The 17,617-nt window shown below is 44.2% G+C and overlaps 1 protein-coding gene across 14 annotated transcripts in view; it reads left to right on the plus strand.

Moving 5' to 3' along the window:
* Positions 1 to 17,617, plus strand: part of FRYL (FRY like transcription coactivator) — a 257,817-nt gene that overhangs the window by 229,550 nt on the left and 10,650 nt on the right. For 11 of the 14 annotated variants that reach the window (XM_084899627.1, XM_084899633.1, XM_084899628.1 and 8 more), the window contains 5 exons: positions 978 to 1,142; positions 6,800 to 7,050; positions 9,902 to 10,109; positions 12,238 to 12,387; positions 13,063 to 13,161. In XM_084899627.1, coding sequence (XP_084755753.1) covers positions 978 to 1,142; positions 6,800 to 7,050; positions 9,902 to 10,109; positions 12,238 to 12,387; positions 13,063 to 13,161 — 873 coding nt within the window. Of the gene's footprint in view, positions 1 to 977; positions 1,731 to 6,799; positions 7,051 to 9,901; positions 10,110 to 12,237; positions 12,388 to 13,062; positions 13,162 to 17,617 lie in introns of those variants that run through there. The other 3 variants (XR_014796398.1, XR_014796399.1, XR_014796400.1) reach the window with 1 other exon arrangement.

Consider the following 17,617-nt stretch of genomic DNA (forward strand, 5'->3'; position numbering starts at 1 on the left):
CGAAGCCGGGTGCCAGGGGAGCTGGGTGTGCACCGGGTGCACAGTGGTCAGTTTGCGGTTGGCTTCTGTCACCTCTCACTTTTTAGCATCTCATTGCTGCCCCGCTACTACCCTCATTTAAGGGTAGTACCCTCTCTCAACTACCCTCCATTTAAGTATCAGAATGATGAGTGTAGTCATTCACTGAGTGTGTCAGAGGCCCCAGTCTCTGCTCACGGAGTTTGCATGGATTAGCCAGTATCACTCCCGAAGCACCGACCTAAGAACGGTTGCTGCAGTTCCGCAGACCTGTCCTGGGCCTGTGCCTCTGGACCAGTGGTTCTGTGTTTCCCGATGGTCTTAGGCTCTACAGCAGCACTTTTCCCGCTAGCAGGGTCACCTAAGACCATCGGAAAACACGGATATTTACATCACAATTCATGACAGTAGCAAAATTACAGTTATGAAGTAGCAACAAAATTAATTTTATGGTTGGGGGTCACCACAACCTGAGGACCTAGGGAGGTTGAGAACCACTGCCCTAGACCCATGCTCCCCAGCCTGTCCCTCCATGGGACCACCTTCATGTACGCAGGGGTGGGGCACCTTTTGTCTGCCAAGGGCCTTTTGGATACTTGTGACGCCATTTGCGGACCATATAAAATGATCAACTTAAAAATCAGCCTGCTGTATTTGGTCAGACATTTAAAGCATGCTGCCAAGTACGCACGTGTTCAAGATGAGCACAGTGACACGGAGCTCTTCCCCGATGTCCGTTTTGTGGAGCAAAGCTCAGCCTGCCGTGCTGCTGGGGCGGCGGCAGGCGTTAGCAGCGCCCCTTTGGGCAGAGACTGAATGGGGCGCAGGGAAGTCAGAGGCCTTTCTGACTAAGCCGCCGTCCGTCCGTTCCCACCCCAACCTCCCCACCCCCCACAACATGTTACGATAGAGAACATGTTTCATCAACAAGGTCCCTGTCTGACTGTCTCTCCTTTCAGCTAAGCGGTGATCCTGCTGCCGACGAAGCCGCCCCAGACCACCCCGAGCTGCTCCAGTCCCAGGACTCCACGGGCAGCGTCTCGGCAGAGGAGGTGCTTCAAATCAGAGATGAGACCCCAAGTTTGGAGCCCTCTCTAGACAATGCTAACAGCCAGCTGCCTGAGGTGGGGAGACCTGGGGGCTGGTGCATGGCCAATCTGGGCTCCTTTTAGCCTCTGGGACATCCCTCGCTTTCCTCTCGAAAAGGGTTTTCATCCGATGATGCTAAGAAAAAAAAAAAAAAAAAAATGTGATTTGTGTGCGGTATTTCTAACCTGGCGGGTTGTTTTGACATAAAAGAGTCAAATCTGACGGTGGAACACGGCCGCCCCGCCGGCGGGCGGAGGAAACGGCCTGCAGGTTAGAAATAGCCCCGCGTCTGCACTGAGCCTCCGTGTGCGCGGCAGGGCAGCCTCGGCCCCGCGCCGCTGCTGGGCGGCGGGCACCCCGGTGCGCTGCCTCCTCTGGGGCCGCTTCGCTTTCCCACTTCCTTCTGCTTTGTGTTTGGGGTTACGTAATCGGTGCTGTGATTGGGATGGACACCTCAGGCCAGCTGTGTTAGCAGTTGTTTAAATGAAATCTTTAAAAAAAAAAAAAAAAAAACTAAAAAAAAACTTGAAAAAAAAAAGACTTTGGAACTCCTAGCGTTGTGTTTTCTGGAAAGGCCTGTGAGAAGTAAGCCAGAGTCCGAGCTAATGACTGACTAACAATAAGTAAGTATTAGTTTTCTTAGCGTTTTTGTTTTTTTAAGATTATTATAAATACTTCCTTTAAAACTGTAATTATATAGCTCTGTTATATGTGCTTTCGTGCCTTGGTAACTAGTAGGAAAAATACTCTATTTTTTTCAGTGGTAAACAAATCAATGTAGTCAGTAGATCGCATCACTTCAGTAAGTTGAATTCTCACGCTTTTATTAAACTGATAGTATAGTTTACATCTTTAACAGTAAGCAGGCGTATTTTGTTTTGTTGTTGTTTTTTAATATTTTTCATTGATTTTTTACAGAGAGGACGGGAGAGGGATAGAGAGTTAGAAACATTGATGAGAGAGAATCATCGACCAGCTGCCTCCTGCACACCCCCTACTGGGGATGTGCCCGCAACCAATGCGCATGCCCTTGATCGGAATCGAACCCGGGACCTTTCAGTCCGCAGGCCCACGCTCTATCCATGGAGCCACACCGGTTTCGGTAGCAGGCATATTTTGAAATGAAGGCATCATGGTGGCTTTTTTAAAAAATGCTCCTCCTAGTGTAGCTGAAGTTTAGATCGTTCCACTCGGCAGGTGTTCATTGAGGTTTAGCCGGACGCCAGGCTCCCAGGGAGGCGCTGGGAGAGGAACAGGCTCACACCCCGCTCCCGGGGAGACGGGAGGTTGCAAAGGAGCCTCTCCCCTCAGCCCAAGAGACTCGGGGACACACGTTCCCAAGGCTTTGCGGAAACTCCGAGGCCGGCCAGCTGCACTCGGGGCGGGGGTGGTGAATGCAGGCTTCATGGCCGTGGGGACGAGCCAGGCAGAGGGACAGGCGTGGAGAGACAGGGCCGTGTGAGATGAGGAAACGCAGTATTTCTGGAGAACACCATGGAGGAGAGGCGGTAAGGGGAAGGTGACCTGATCATCCCGCTTTGGGCAGGACAGTCTCGGTTTTTTAACAATTTTTCCCGCGTCCCGCGGCGTTTTTAAAAAAGTCCCGATTTTTTACCAAAAATCGGGACTTTTTTAAAAACGCCGCGGGACGCGGGAAAATTGTTAAAAAGCGGGACGATCTAGTCACCTTAGGTTAGGGGCTAAGACATGAAGGGTCCTGTGTGCTAGGCTACAGACTGAGACTTTATCAGGAGAGGAGAGGAAGCCCTGGGTCTTCACTCTGCCACGGTTTGCCTGTGACAAGCTCTGGAGCAGGTGCCCAGGTGCTGAGCCCCTGCCATGAGCTGGGCACCATTCCAGGCGCACAGCGCTGTGTGGGAGAGACAAAGGCTCCTGGGTTTCGGAGCTCCATTCCAGCAGGGGAGACATCATAAATAGCAAAACAAGTAAAATGCAAATACTGTATCAGACTGTGATCGTCTTGCTCACACTAAGAAAACCTGACGGCCATGTGGTCTTGGTGAGGGAGAGGGCGAGGTGGGGTGCATTGGAGGTGGAGCCTGAGGGACAAGGAGGGGCCACCCCTTGCCGATGTGAGGGGAGTGTCTGGGTGCGGGGAGCAGCCAGGGGTACGGGGGAGTGAGGGGGAGGGAGCCGGGCTGGGCCCTCATGGTCGCCATTGGAGACCACACAGCAGGTGGCCATGGGAGGATTTTAAGCAGAAGGACATGATCTGATGATGGTTCTTGTTTAAATCTCACCTTTTCTTGTGGAAAAGAGGAAGTAGCTTCTTGCACCTGCCACAGGCAGCTTGTCGCGTTCTAGGCACCTGCCTTCGGGGGAAGGCTAGGTCTGCCTTGTGTCTCCGCGGAGCCTGAATGAGAGGAGGCGTGGAGTGTGGGCTGGAGAAGGCTGAGACAAGGAGGTGATGTTAGCAAGAGGGAAAGAGGGCCCGGACTAAGGCCAGGCGCCTGGACGGGAGAAATGGTTACAGCCAAGAACTGACAGGACTTAGAGGTGCCCCTTAAGTAGACGATATTTCTCTCAGCTGTCGGGAGGCTTGTGAAGTGAGCATTAACTACCAGTTAGTAACCCCCCGTGTCCAGCTTGGATCGTAACGTTAAAAGGTCAACAGACACTCTCATTGGAAACCATGGAAACGGCAGGCTGATGCTAGGAATACCTTAAGAAAAGCAGTGTGGTTAATGATTATATGTTTTAATGTTGTTTGACAAATAGGACACTCTTAATTTTTCGTTATTAAAAAGCTAAACTACCTCCTAGAAATAATTCATGTATTTCCATCTAGTATATTGGAAATTGTGTTATTTCAGATGGGCATTCATTCATCCAGTAATACTTAATGTGCTTACCTCCTAGGCACTATAAAGTTCCCTGGTGATACTTAATTTTCTTCCCTAAAGGAAAAACACTTCATTTTCTAGGTTTTTTCCCCCCACAGTAGTGGGTTTCATTACTAGCATAAACTATGTGAACTGGTGGATAACGAATGAGATATTTTTAAACCATAGTATTTCATTTAGAAACAGTTCTATTGACATTAGAGCTGTCACCCAAAAGAATGCTGTCCACAAGAGAATATTACAAGCTTGTATCTGTTGGGTGTGTTGGCCTAATATGGTTTTCCCTGCTGTGCCTAAAAATGTCAAATGATCCCAAATTGCCCCCTTTTTAAGAAAGTATGAAAGCCCCAAGATATTGAAATAAAACCATAACTCTTGCTTAAGGCATTTTCTTAAAGTAAGGAATAGAATTAATTTTAATAGGTGAACTATTTTACAAATAAAGAAAAAAAAATCCATCCCTAGGAATGTTTTTGAATTTTTTTCTCTTAGATTATGTTAATATCAGGAAGTTAAAACAACAGGCAACCGTGTTTCATGTCATACCTGGAACTTGTGCGCTGGGGGGGACTCAGTTCTGAACTTGTGTTTATTAGAGAAACCTTCACAGAGGATTTCTTCCAGTGTTTAGAATAGTTTGGAGATCAATTCACGGATGACAGAAATTATTCCTTCTAGGTAACTGAATCTTTGAATGTAACACAGTATGTTTGTGTTTGTCTAATAAGAAAATTTGATTCTCATAATCTACATATAGCCATGGAATCCACTCCATTAGCCCAAAAGCAGTGTCTTCATAAAATCTAGGTGCTATAGACAATTTCAGTGTATATTTTGTAATATATGTACAATTATAAAATTTATTTTCCAAGAACAAATGACAACCAGACATAGGTAAAAACTAATGAAAAATGAGGGCATTAAACTAAGAAGTTTGGTGGATTATTTCAACCTAATATGTTTAAATTGATGTATAAGGAAAAATTAACACCAATAAAAATTCTAAGTGTAGAAATGTCTCTAGCACTATCACATAAACTGTCTTTCCAAATAACTGATGCTTATTAATTACTTAATGGCCAAATCATCAAAAGAGAAAATTTTAGATGGAAACCTCTGAGTGTGTTGAATATAAGTTACTGGGGTGACTAAGGAATACTTGTACTGTATTATTTTTTAAGTATTATTCTGTGAAGACTCAATCCCTTCATGCACACCTTGTATTTTCTTGCCATATTTCTGTGCCTTTGACAACTTCTAATTCCTTCTCCCTGAAATAGTACCAATCTTAGCTTGGGCTGTTGTAACAAAATACCATAAACTGGGTGGCTTATCAACAACAGAAATCTATTTCTCACAGTTCCAGAGGCCAAGAAATCCAAGATCAAGGTGCCGGCCAAGTCATGGTCTCTGTTGAGGGCCCTCAGCCTGGTAGCAGATGACTGTTTTCTTGCTGTGTCTTCACATGGAGGGAAAAAGAGCTGGCTAGCTCTCTGGCCTCTCATAAGGGCCCTGATCCCATTCAGGAGGGCTCCCCTCTCATGACCTAGTCACCTCCCAAAGGCTCCACCTCCTGATACCATCCACGGGGGAGTAGGGTTTCAGGTGTAAATTTTGGAAGGACAGATATTCATTCCACAGTCAACCCCATCTTGTCACAGCCCATTACATGTTTCCTTTAAAGAGACGGGTCTCAATTGCTTTAACCAAATGGGATCTTTCTCTTCTTTGAGTACCAGTAGTCCCTTGTCTATTGCTTACGATATTTACCTTACACTTACCTTATTCATGTATCTCAGAGCACCCAGCCCAGAACCTAATCAGAATCCTAAAATTTATTGTATAAATTTTACAGATGAATAAGCCAAGGCTCAGGCTGGTCAAAAGTCAAGGGTTCTGACTTTCACTTATTTTTCATACTTTGGAAGAATAATCTATTTTTATCCATGGAAACGAGTTAAGAAACTAACGTAAAACTAAGTAGTAACTTGGGTCTAAGCAATAAAAGAAGCTGGTCTTTATTCTTAAAACTGTAAGGGACCAATAGTGCTCATTCTCAAACTGATGAATATCCATGCAAATTTGTATTATCATTTGCTTGGGGTTTGAAGAATGCGGTCATCCTGTTTGATAAGTGAGTTTGTAATTCATTTACTTTTCAAAATTAAAAGTCTAAAATTTCCCAGTGGTTTCTGAACTCAGAGATGTAATGAGGTGGTGCGGTGGTGAAAATACCTGAAAGCAATTGTTAATCGCAAGTATTCAGCACACTTATGCCAGGAAGACCATGAACCATCATTGTTTCAGTTTAATTCTCCTGATTAGTCAGCACCTGTTCCTGATTCATGGCCAGCCCCTCACGGCTGGTGGGTTAACTGTTTTGAATTATCCCCCTTCCTTATATCTAGAATTTACTGGATATAATGTTCTGGTATAATGAAAGGAATGCTATTTTATGTGAGAGGAAATATATAGTCACAGAAACTTCTTATGTAGGATTAGAATATGTATGTGAGAAGATCCTTTTCCAAAGCATATATTTCTAACCAAACACCTAAATCCTCTTAAGAGAACACCTTGATGTTTCTATGTGGCAATAGGTGGTAACGTATTAATTTCAATTTAAAAAAACAAACAAAAAAAAACGTGGGACCATTTCTAAAAAAACAACTTTATATAATCAGAATCTAAAAACTCCAACAATTAAACTGTACGAATGAAGACAACTTAATAAAACAGTTGTATATTGATGGCAGTAGTCATTATTTTATGTTGATAAATTGTCTGTTTTCACGTTATTAAAGTCGATAACAATACTGTTTCCACAGGACACAAGTTCACTGTTAAAGGAGGAGCAGGTTATTACAGCCTTTGGAGATGCGGGGGCATACGTAATTCCAGAGCAGCAGGATTCTCTCGTGTGCCAAGGAATTCTGGACTTAGAGGAAACGGACATGCCAGAGCCTCTGGCCCCTGAGAGCTACCCAGAGTCCGTCTGTGAGGAAGACGTCACCCTGGCCTTGAAAGAACTAGATGAAAGATGTGAGGAGGAGGAGGCTGATTTTTCCGGACTGTCTAGGTGAGAAAGGGGCATCACCAACACTTTAGGAGAGGGTCTCTTCTCCCACCCCCTCCCAAACGTGACCCTCTATTCCAGTGTACTTTCATCTCTGAGTGTGTTTTAGTCGTACTGTCTTTGTTTTTTAAAGATAAAATGATTTACTGTGGTGGGTTTATTCTCTTCTATTAACATTCACTTAAAGAAAAACAAATGAGCCGGGACCGGTTTGGCTCAGTGGATAGAGCGTCGGCCTGGGGACTGAAAGGTCCCGGGTTCGATTCCGGTCAAGGGCATGTACCTTGGTTGCGGGCGCATCCCCAGTAGGGGGTGTGCAAGAGGCAGCTGATGGATGATTCTCTCTCATCGATGTGTCTAACTCTCTATCCCTCTCTCTTCCTCTCTGTGAAAAATCAATAAAATATTTTTTTTAAAAAAAAAAAAAAGAAAAACAAATGAGCATTTCTCAAGGGTGTCATATACATTTCTAGAAGCGTGGGTGTCATTATACGTTTCTAGAAGCAGCAAATAACTATTTTGGCAGAATGCCTAATAGCCTAATGTTAACATCAGTATTGGGCCATGGCCAGACCCACGTATCAAAATCATGGAGTGAACGTCTCTGATACCAGAATAAATCTGAAATAGACCTAAAAATGATTTTCCACTTTCATTATCAGTGGTCAGATTTTTCATGTCTGACATATAAAGAGCGGAAGTAGTGATTTTTTTAGTACTCTCAGACTGTTCCTTCTACGTGTTTCTCTAGTCTACAGTATGATACTCCTTGATAATTATTCTTACACAGAAATAGTATTCATCAAATGTCAGTTTTACTCTTGCAATTAAAAAGTATTCAGTTGTACCTCAGTTGATAATAGAGTTTAAGTATGTGTAGCAGGTGAGGATAATTTTCACTCCTAATATATCTAGAGTCTGACCTACATATGGACGTGGACATTCAGACGTGATCAGCACCTTGTTGATGTTCTTTATTTGGCTGTGACAGTAGCCTGTGCCCTCACTCACTCACCGATCATGCTCAAGTTCAGGGATGCCAGAGGCAATGTGGGGGTAGAGAGCCGGCTGTTCCATCTTTCTGAAAGGCTGAAGTCAAATGGTTGACTGATCCTGAAATGGAATAGAGCGTTCCTGCTAAAGACCGAGGCATGCCCACTCAAGCTTACAGGATACATTTTGTCCAAATCAGTCACCCCAGTGACACTTTAAGAATTAAGCTTTCTGCCGAAACCAGTTTGGCTCAATGGATAGAGCGTCGGCTTGGGGACTGAAGGGTCCCGGGTTCGATTCCGGTCAAGGGCATGTACCTTGGTTGCGGGCATATCCCCAGTAGGGGGTGTGCAAGAGACAGCTGATCGATGACTCTCTCTCATTGATGTTTCTAACTCTCTATCTCTCTCCCTTCCTCTCCGTAAAAAATCAATAAAATATATTTAAAAAAAAAAAAAAAGAATTAAGCTTTCTGAGGTATAATTTAACTGTTCACTTCAAACATCTGCTTTGTTTTCATCTTTTCCCCCAACCTTCCCTCAGATCCTCTTCATAATCTCTGCCTTGTCAGGCGGAGCAGGCACCGTAAGGCCTTGAGGAACCCGTTTCTTTATGGAGCGTCTGGCTCAAGCTCTGCATCCTCAAGACCCAGAGTCCCACACTTCATAAACAGTCCAGCCCAAATACATCTTTCTTTATTTTAATCATTCCATTTTTGTTATCTGACTCTTGGGATTACAAATTCCTTACAGAAAATGGCTAGGCCGTATGTTTCCTTTGCATAAAATCTGTCACTGCCATCCTGCTGAGCACGCAGCATGTGAAGTAACTGAGCTGGCACTGCATGTCAGGGCTTTTGTTAGCGGGTTTGGACCCATAGTCCTGGGTTCAGGTCCTGGTTCTGTCATTTCCTACCCAGCAACCTAAGCACGTTATTTAACCTCCCTGAACTGGCTTTGACCAGCTGGCGTGACTCAACTTGGTTGAGCGTCGTCCTGGGAACCAAAAGGTTGCCAGTTCGTTTCTCAGTTGGGGTACATATGAAGCAACCAATTAATGTTTTTCTCTCACATAGACGTTCCTCTCTCTCTCTCTCTCTCTCTCTCTCTCTCTCTCTCTCTCTCTCTCTCTCTCGGCATGCCTTTGGGTGAGGATTAAAAATAATAAGCAAATTGTTTTTTCCTTATCGAGAAAATGGAGATAATAGTGTCTAGCTCTCATAGAGTTGCTGTGAAGAATGAAACAATCCGTATAAAGTACCTAACAGTCCCTGACACAAAGTACATGGCCAAAACTTTTTTAATATCATCAATTTGGGCCTCCAAAACTGACCATTTAAAATGGAAATTTTTTTTAATTTATTGAGGTAATGTTGGTTAATAACATTATATACATTTCAGGTGTACAACATTGTAAATTTGACATATACTCTTGCATGTCTACTTTTTTTTTTTTTTTCCATTACTATATATTTAACCCCTTTACCCAATTCATCTTTCTTCCCCCTCTTCCCCTCTGGTAACCATCTTTCTGTTGTCTGTATCTATAAGTTTATGTAACATGAAAGCTTTCTAATCTGAATTATTCATAGCCGCTACTCAAAGTAGTCCATGGCGCTGGCATATCATAGGACTTGGGTTGTTTTAAGGTAGTGAGTGAAATTAGACTTCTAATTCCAAAGAGGCTACGTAGAAGGTGCTAACCAGAAATCTGCTGGCTTGTGCTTACTCGTGCTTTCTTACACGGTTTTATTGGTTGTGCGTTCATGAGAATAATGTATATTGGATGACTGGAAGTATTCTAAGTCACTGAGCCTGTTCTTCTGAGGCAGCGTTATGACTCCTGTGATCTGTGTTGACAGCCAAGAGGAGGAGGAGCCAGACGGCTTCCCGGAAGTGCAGGCGTCGCCTCTGCCCTCGCCGTTCCTCTCTGCCATCATCGCGGCCTTCCAGCCGGTGGCCTGCGAGGACGAGGAGGAGGCCTGGCGCTGCCACGTCAACCAGATGCTGTCCGACTCCGACGGCTCCTGCGCCGTCTTCACTTTCCACGTGTTCTCCAGGCTGTTCCAGGTCAGGGAGGTCTAAGCTTTGTGAATTCACATCGTGGTTCCCTGATAAAGTTATGGTGTTTTTTGGTCTAAAATCACTATCTCAACTTTTAATACTCCCACTGATTTTCTTTAAATCCCCCCCCCGTAGTGATGGTACTGAATTCACACGGTGACACTGCACTGCTGCTGGTACTGTACACAGTGACCACTCTAGGGAGCTCAGAATAAAACCTCAAAACAACTGGTAAACTTCCTGTAGTGTATCAGGCACCCTCAGGGATACCAAAGAGATACAAAAGCATGGTCCCTGCCTTCAAGGGAGCTTACAGTCAGTATCCTAAAACAGTTTAAATGCTAGGTTAATCAGTACTTCCATTACTGTGTGGGGACCTTAAAAATTTTAACTAAGGTTGCTTCTAATCTAAAAATAATAGTATAATAATGAGCCAATATTTATTGAGTACTCCATGCTAGGCACCTCGCCAACTTCTCTACATCAAGTATTTCATTCTTTCGACAGACCTATGGAATGTGAATATTTTCAGCATTCCATAGCTAGGGAAACTGAGGCACAGGCAATGCCACCATGGAAGTCGCTGTCCCGAACTACCTCCCACGCTTCCTCCCTCCCTGGGCCAGTGTTGCTCATCGTGGAAGAGCCTGCCAAATCCTTTACTCATTGAAGCTTTCCTAACCATTCCAGCCTCAGGCCCTCCCGCCTGGCAGTTCCCTGGTGCTCACTAATGTGACCATGGACTTCATTCTGTCCTTTTGCATTGCTTGTGTGAGCCATGTCCCACGTGGTCCAGGGTTCGGGGTCTGGAGAAGGGCCAACCGCAAAATGACGAGGCAAGACAATTTGGAAATTGGGGGGGGGGGGGGGGGGGGGCGGGGCCCAGTGCGGAGAGTCCAACGCAAGGGGGACTTCACCAGTGCCCAGGCCCTGCCAACATTTTATTCAATATTGGATACACATACTGCCCTTAGCCAGGCGGGCAATTCCAGCAACAGACAGACTGTCTTAAAGGTCAGTAAATATTAGTAAAGATTTGCTCTGAGACTATTTGGTCAGGAAATTGCTTGAGCTACCATTGTCTCGACTAAACAGTCGATGCATAGCTCCGGCCCTTGCCATGGCTCAAGGTTCACCAGCGTTCTGGGCTCCTTGTTTATGCTTCTCTGATAGTGAAGACAATGGGTGGCTTCCAACAATTGCTACTTGACTTTCTGCTTATGTTCTTGTCTTTCCTTTGTCATTCTGAGTTTCTTGATGCCTGAGATTGTGACTCAGGTCTTTTAAGAAAAAAAATATTCATAGTGACACCTAAGAGTGCTACACAGACACATGTAGGTACACACCATCTATATAATTGTTAGACTATGAGTAATATAGTCTAGTTCATTGAATGCTCATTATGGCTCAGACATTATCTGATTGTTTTATGTGGATAACTATTGTTGAGTTTTGAGATGTTACTCTTAATGTATTTTTCTGACTTTGATCATTAATGTCAGATGGCAGCCCATAGCCAAGGATAGTAAACTACATTTACCAAAAATTTCTTTCAGGTAGAACTAAACTGTAGAAGCACGAAACCTCAGACATGTGAGGACTTTATTTCCAAGGGTGTGTAGCATGTACTCCTAATGTCTATCCCCATAAAAAATATCTCAGGATGCCCTGTCCGGTGTGGCTCAGTGGATAGAGTGTCGGCCTGCAGACTGAAGGGTCCCAGGTTCAATTCCAGTCAAGGGCATGTACCTTGGTTGCGGGCACATCCCCAGTAGGAAGTGTGCAGGAGGCAGCTCATTGATGTTTCTCTCTATCCCTTTCCCTTCCTCTCTGTAAAAAAAATCAATAAAATATATATTTTTTAAATATCTCAGGATTGGGGGAATTCCTGGCATGTGTCACTAGTTTCCTTTTTCCAGTAATACTGTTTCATTAATATTGGATCATTTTTAGCTGTTTCCTAAAGTAGTGCCTAGAACACGGATTTACAGATCAATTACTAGAATTTAGTATGTTGCTACAATAATTTCAAAAGAAAACATTGCCCTAGTAAATAAATTATGCTTTTTTGCTCAGTGATGAAAAGAGGCCTTCTTAGGAAATATTAAACTTTTTCATATGCTTTTCTCCACAGACCATTCAGAGGAAGTTTGGAGACATAACGAACGAGGCAGTCAGCTTTCTCGGCGAGGGTCTGCAGCGCATCGGCACCAAGTTTAAAAGCTCCCTGGAGGTGATGATGCTGTGTTCGGAGTGCCCCACCGTCTTTGTGGATGCTGAAACAGTACGTTTCTACAGGAGGGCTCATGATAAAGACTAAGTTTGAATGGTATCATTCAATAAATAGGCCAATTCAGAATTTTTCCAACTTGCTTATAAATATAGAGCAAAATACAATTCTAGTATATTAGGGTGCAGTGACTTGTGGCTGTTTCTGATGCCGACCCCTCCCTGCTCGCACCCTCCGGATTCCTCAATGAGGAATCTAATGAGTCATGCTGTACAGATAGATGTCCACTTTTTTCATGACTCCTACATAAAAGTGGGAAGGGGGTGGTTAGACCTCCCCCATGAAGAACTGAGCGTTCCTTGGTCTCCCCACCCCATTCCCAAGCATGTTTGGACATTATACATTAAGGTATTGAAGGACACTAAGATTTAAGAAGCTCCAGAGGTGTTGCTTTCAATGCAGATACTAGTCTGACATGCCGTTCCTGCCCGAGCCAGCGTGTGACAGCGTTGAAGGCCTGCTAGTCGGGCTGACCTCCTGGAAATCCCACTGATGCTTCCCCGGTTCGGGTGAAGGGTCAGCGCTGAGGAAGGGGCAGAGTGCAGGAAGGGACACTGGCACCACGCGGGGCCACAGACCAGCTAACAGAAATCCCATGGCCCACAAGTCGCCAAGTCTCATGACCATGACCAGCAATAGTAACCCGGATCCATGTTTTTGATTTGACAGCTGGTGTCGTGTGATTTGCTAGAAACACTCAAGTTCAGTGTCCTGGAGTTGCAGGAACACCTGGATACGTACAATGCCAAGAGAGAAGCAGCCGAGCAGGTCAGTCTCTTTTTACTGTGTGAAAAGAATACTATGCTTTTTTCTACCCCTCCAATTTCTTGTATTTGTTTTCTAAATTAATTAAAAATGATTGTTAGTAAGATTATATAGGTTTCAAGGGTACATTTCCATGATACATGACCTGACTATTGCACTGTGTGCCCACCACCCAAAGACACATGTCTTTCGTCACCTTATCTTTGGCTCCCATTACCCTATACTGCCCCCCTCAGGACCCTTCCCTCTGGTAACCCCCACACTGTTGTCTGTGTCTATAAGTTTCAGTTTTGTATTGCACATGTGAGTGAAATCATTTGATTCTCAGCTTTGTCTGATTGACTTACATCATTTAGCATAATGTTCTCAAGGTCCATCCACGTTGTCACAATGGCAGTGTTTCACCTTTTCCTGTGGCTGAGTAGTACTCCATAGGATATATGTGCCTCATCTTCTTTCTCCAGTCCTCCATCACAGGACACTGTAGTTGTTTCCATGCCTTGGCCACTGTGAGAAATGCTGCAGTGAACATAGGGGTGCATGTATCTTTGTGAATAAATGTCTTCAGATTTTTCAGGTAGATGTCCGGGAGATATTGCTGGGTCATATCTTTGCTTCTTATCTTTGTCACCACTTGATATTGGCTTAAAAAAAAGTACTCGTTGCGGTAGGTGTGTGGTAATTCTATTCCTAATTTTTTTTTGAGGAACCTCCATGCTGTTTTCTGTAGTGGCTGTACCAGTTTACATTCCCACCAGCAGCGAATGAGGGTTCCTTTTTCTCCACAACGTCTCCGACACATTACCTGTCTGGTTGATAATAGCTATTCTAACAGGTGTGAGGTAGTTTTTCAGAATAGTTTTGATTTGCGTGTCCCTAATAGCTAGTGAAGCTGAGCATCTTTTCATATGTCTGTTGGCCATTTGTATGTCTTCTTGGGACTATATCAAACTAAAAAGCTCTGTACAGCAAAAAACCACCAACAAAAGGAAAAGGCAGCCAATCAAATGGCGGAAGATATTTGCAAACAACAGCTCCAACACGGGGTTAATATCCAAAATCCTATTTATAAAGAACTCCTACAAGTCAGTGCCAAGCAAATGAGCGACCCAGGTAGAAAATGGGCAGAGGCCTTGAAGAGCAGTTTGCTTCCAACACTAGAAGTGTTAACCGGGCTGCTGAATAGCTAGCTCAGAGAGAGAAGAGGGCCTCGGAGCACCTGAGGCCTCTGAGCACTCTGTCCAGGTCAGCCCTCTGGGAGCCCAGTGAAGAATCAGGGCTTTATAAAAAGCTTCCATGTAGAGACTACATTGCCAGTGGAGAAATAAGTTTTTCTCCTAGAATATGTTATGATGTGGCCTAAAGAATCTGCCCCCTGTGACCACGCTGTGATCTCTTCCCATGATGTGTGTGCATGGGCGGGTGGAGGCAGAGATGAGCGTGTGGTAGACTATAGGTATCACCTGTGAAGAGGTATTCAGCTCTGGTCTGGCACTGCAAAGCCCGGTAGTTCTCTTCCCTGAGAGGAAGCACTTTGAATTAGCAGGAGCAGAGAAAACTGAAAAGAAAAAAGAAAGGCTTTTCCTTTTCACACAAACTGTATACAGTAGACTTTTTTTTTATATAAAGTAGATGGGTCTTTAAGTATCCATCACAGGTAAAGGCCTATGAAAAACAAAGTATACAACCTAAATCTTATTCCAGATACGAATATAAGGCACAAATACAGTATATGAATAATTAGTAACAAAAGTAAAATGTCAGTTTTGGTATAACTGTAAAGAAAAGTATACTAGCAATGAAAGAGACCTCCCAAAATTGAAAGGCCACTTGGACTGATAGGAAACTTCATGGAATAGAGATAGGACCTTAGACCCTGACAGATGGTAATTTTAGATTGGGGGATTATTTTAGGGAGAGAAGATGGTATGAGAAAATACTTGCATTAGGGCTTTCCCCCCTTATAAGGGAAAAGGATCTTATAATTGGACTGAAAGAAGGGTGGCAGATTGGAAGAATTTTCAACATCTGGTCATCTTACAGATAGTAATGCTCTGTACATTCTCATACATGTCTTTTGGGTATATATATGTTCTCTTGTCAATTGAATATCCCGGAGTGGAATTGCTGGGTCATGGTATATACATATGTTCTACTTTAGTAGATTCTGCCAGGCACTTTTCTAAAAGAGATGGTATCGGTTTATAACCCCTTCATCAGTGTGTTGCTTCTTATCTTTGTCACCACTTGGTATTGGCAACTTAAAAAAAATGTATTCATTGTGGTAGGTGTGTGGCAGCATATTTGATATTATTTTGCCTTTCCCCTGATGAATGTTCGGGCAACATTTCATATACAATAGATAATCCTCGTTTTGATACTTTATGAATTGTGTCTTTTCAAGTACCTTGTCCTTTTTTGAAAATAGGTTGCTTGTGGCTTTCTGATTGATTTGTAGTTGTTTTAAACCCACGCCTTTTATTGGAGGAATATATTACACATTTACCCCCTCTCTGTGGCTAGCATTTTCACTATCTTGCTGGCATCTTTTAATAAACAGAAGTTCTCGGTTTTAATTAGTTCCACATTATCAGCCTTTTCCGCTATGGTTAGTGCCTTGGGTTTCTTCAGGAATGCAGCTTATCCTAGAAGCTGCGGTAACTTGTCTCTGTCCACACCCCTGTGCCGCTCCTTCCATCAGGAGGCAGAGTCCGTTCCCCCACCCCCTCGTGGAATGCTGTGACTTGTTCTGACCGAAGTCAGAAACGTTGCTGTGCAGCTTCGGAGACCAGCACGTCCATGGTCTTTTGCAGCTTCTGCTTTTGCCATCCTGCTGGTCAGAGTGTAAATTGGGATGAATTCTGAGAACTAATTGAGCTCTAGTCTACTGGAGGATGAGGTCCTGTGGAGGAGGGTGGAGGAGCCTGGCTGCGAAGGCAGCACGCCAGCACGGAAGGGGGGCCAACTTGGGACTTCCGGCCCGAGTCGAGCCATCACACGACTGAATACACAGGGTGGCCCTAGGCAAAACCGGAAGGAACTCCCAGCCAACACAGGCACTTGTCTGGTTGTTTTGAGCCAGTATGTGCCATTTACAATAAGACATAAAAAAACCTACAAATTAGTCCAGCCGAATACTCTAGATCTCCACCCAGAAAACCCCAAATATCGCTGAGCAAAATTAGAGACTAAATATATGGAGGACTACACCGTAGTCATGAGTGAGAAGACTCGATAGTAGAAAGGTATCATTTCCCTAAAAATGATATGTAGGTTTAATGCACTGTTGTCCTAAATTTCAGAGGGTACATTAATGAAAACTGACAGGCTAATTACAATTTAGATGGAAATGCAAACAGCAAATACTAGGACAGACAATCTTGCTAAACACAGCTCAGCAAACTAGAGTCTTCAGGTCATGCCTGTTTTATGTGAAGGTTTTTTTAGGAAATAGCCATCCCATTTGTTTACGGATTGTCCAAGACTATTTTTGTAACATCACTATTCTATGTATTGCAACAGGGAACGTATGGTTTGCAACGCCTAAGGTATTACCTGCCCTTTACAGAAAGCCCTCCAAAACCTTGTCCTGAAGAACGGCAGCTAGGTCTAAGCAGCGCCGTTGGTAAGATCTCTGAGAAATCTCCCAGCCAGTGAGACCCATTAGAAATCTCAAAGGGGGCAGCCCTGGCTAAGAGTGAATAGACCAGTGGGATGTAACAGAGAATCCAATAACAGACCCACGTATATAGTCACGTAACTCACAGCAAAGGCGCTATTGCAATGCTTTGGGGAAAGGATGTTCAAGAAATTATCCTGAATCCATTAACTATTTGTATGGGGGCGGAATGAACTTCGGTTCTTTTCTGAGCTACCATCTCCCCGTTTCTTGTCCCAACCTACTCATTGTTACCCTTTTTCCTCCTTTCTGGTCTTTTCTATCAACCACATATTTTTTTTTATTACTCCGTTTTCCCCTCTCATAGTTTTTCGGTTGTACATTCCTTTATTATTCCTCGAGTTTCCCAGGATGGTGAATGAAAGCCTTGGGTGTTTATCAGGACCCTGCCGCCTCAACAGGGACTGGACAGCGTTTGTCTTCCCAGAACCACGAGACCAGAAATCTCCGCTTGCCTTTTTTAGACTCCCAGATGCTGCTGCTTGGTTTATGAGCCTTTCCGCCCGCACAGCAATGTCCCGGGGGGGGGGGGGGTACATGCTGACTGTGAAGGTCCCTCCTCTGCAGTTCCTTCTTCTCCGCGATCCTCATACCTCCCCATGCAGTGACACTGTAGGCCACCACGTCCTCTTCCACCTCCGTGCCTGGGACATGCATAAGCACAAGCCCTAGAGTAAACACCGGGATCAGTGTTTACCCTAGGGCACGTAAACCGTAAACACTGATCCCATTCGGTCCTTTTCTCATACTCCCCAAACCCTGGTACTGGTACGCGGCTTT

This window comes from Pipistrellus hanaki (assembly GCF_964339955.1).
Source record: "Pipistrellus hanaki genome assembly, chromosome: 1".
Classification (NCBI taxonomy): Eukaryota; Metazoa; Chordata; class Mammalia; order Chiroptera; family Vespertilionidae; genus Pipistrellus; species Pipistrellus hanaki.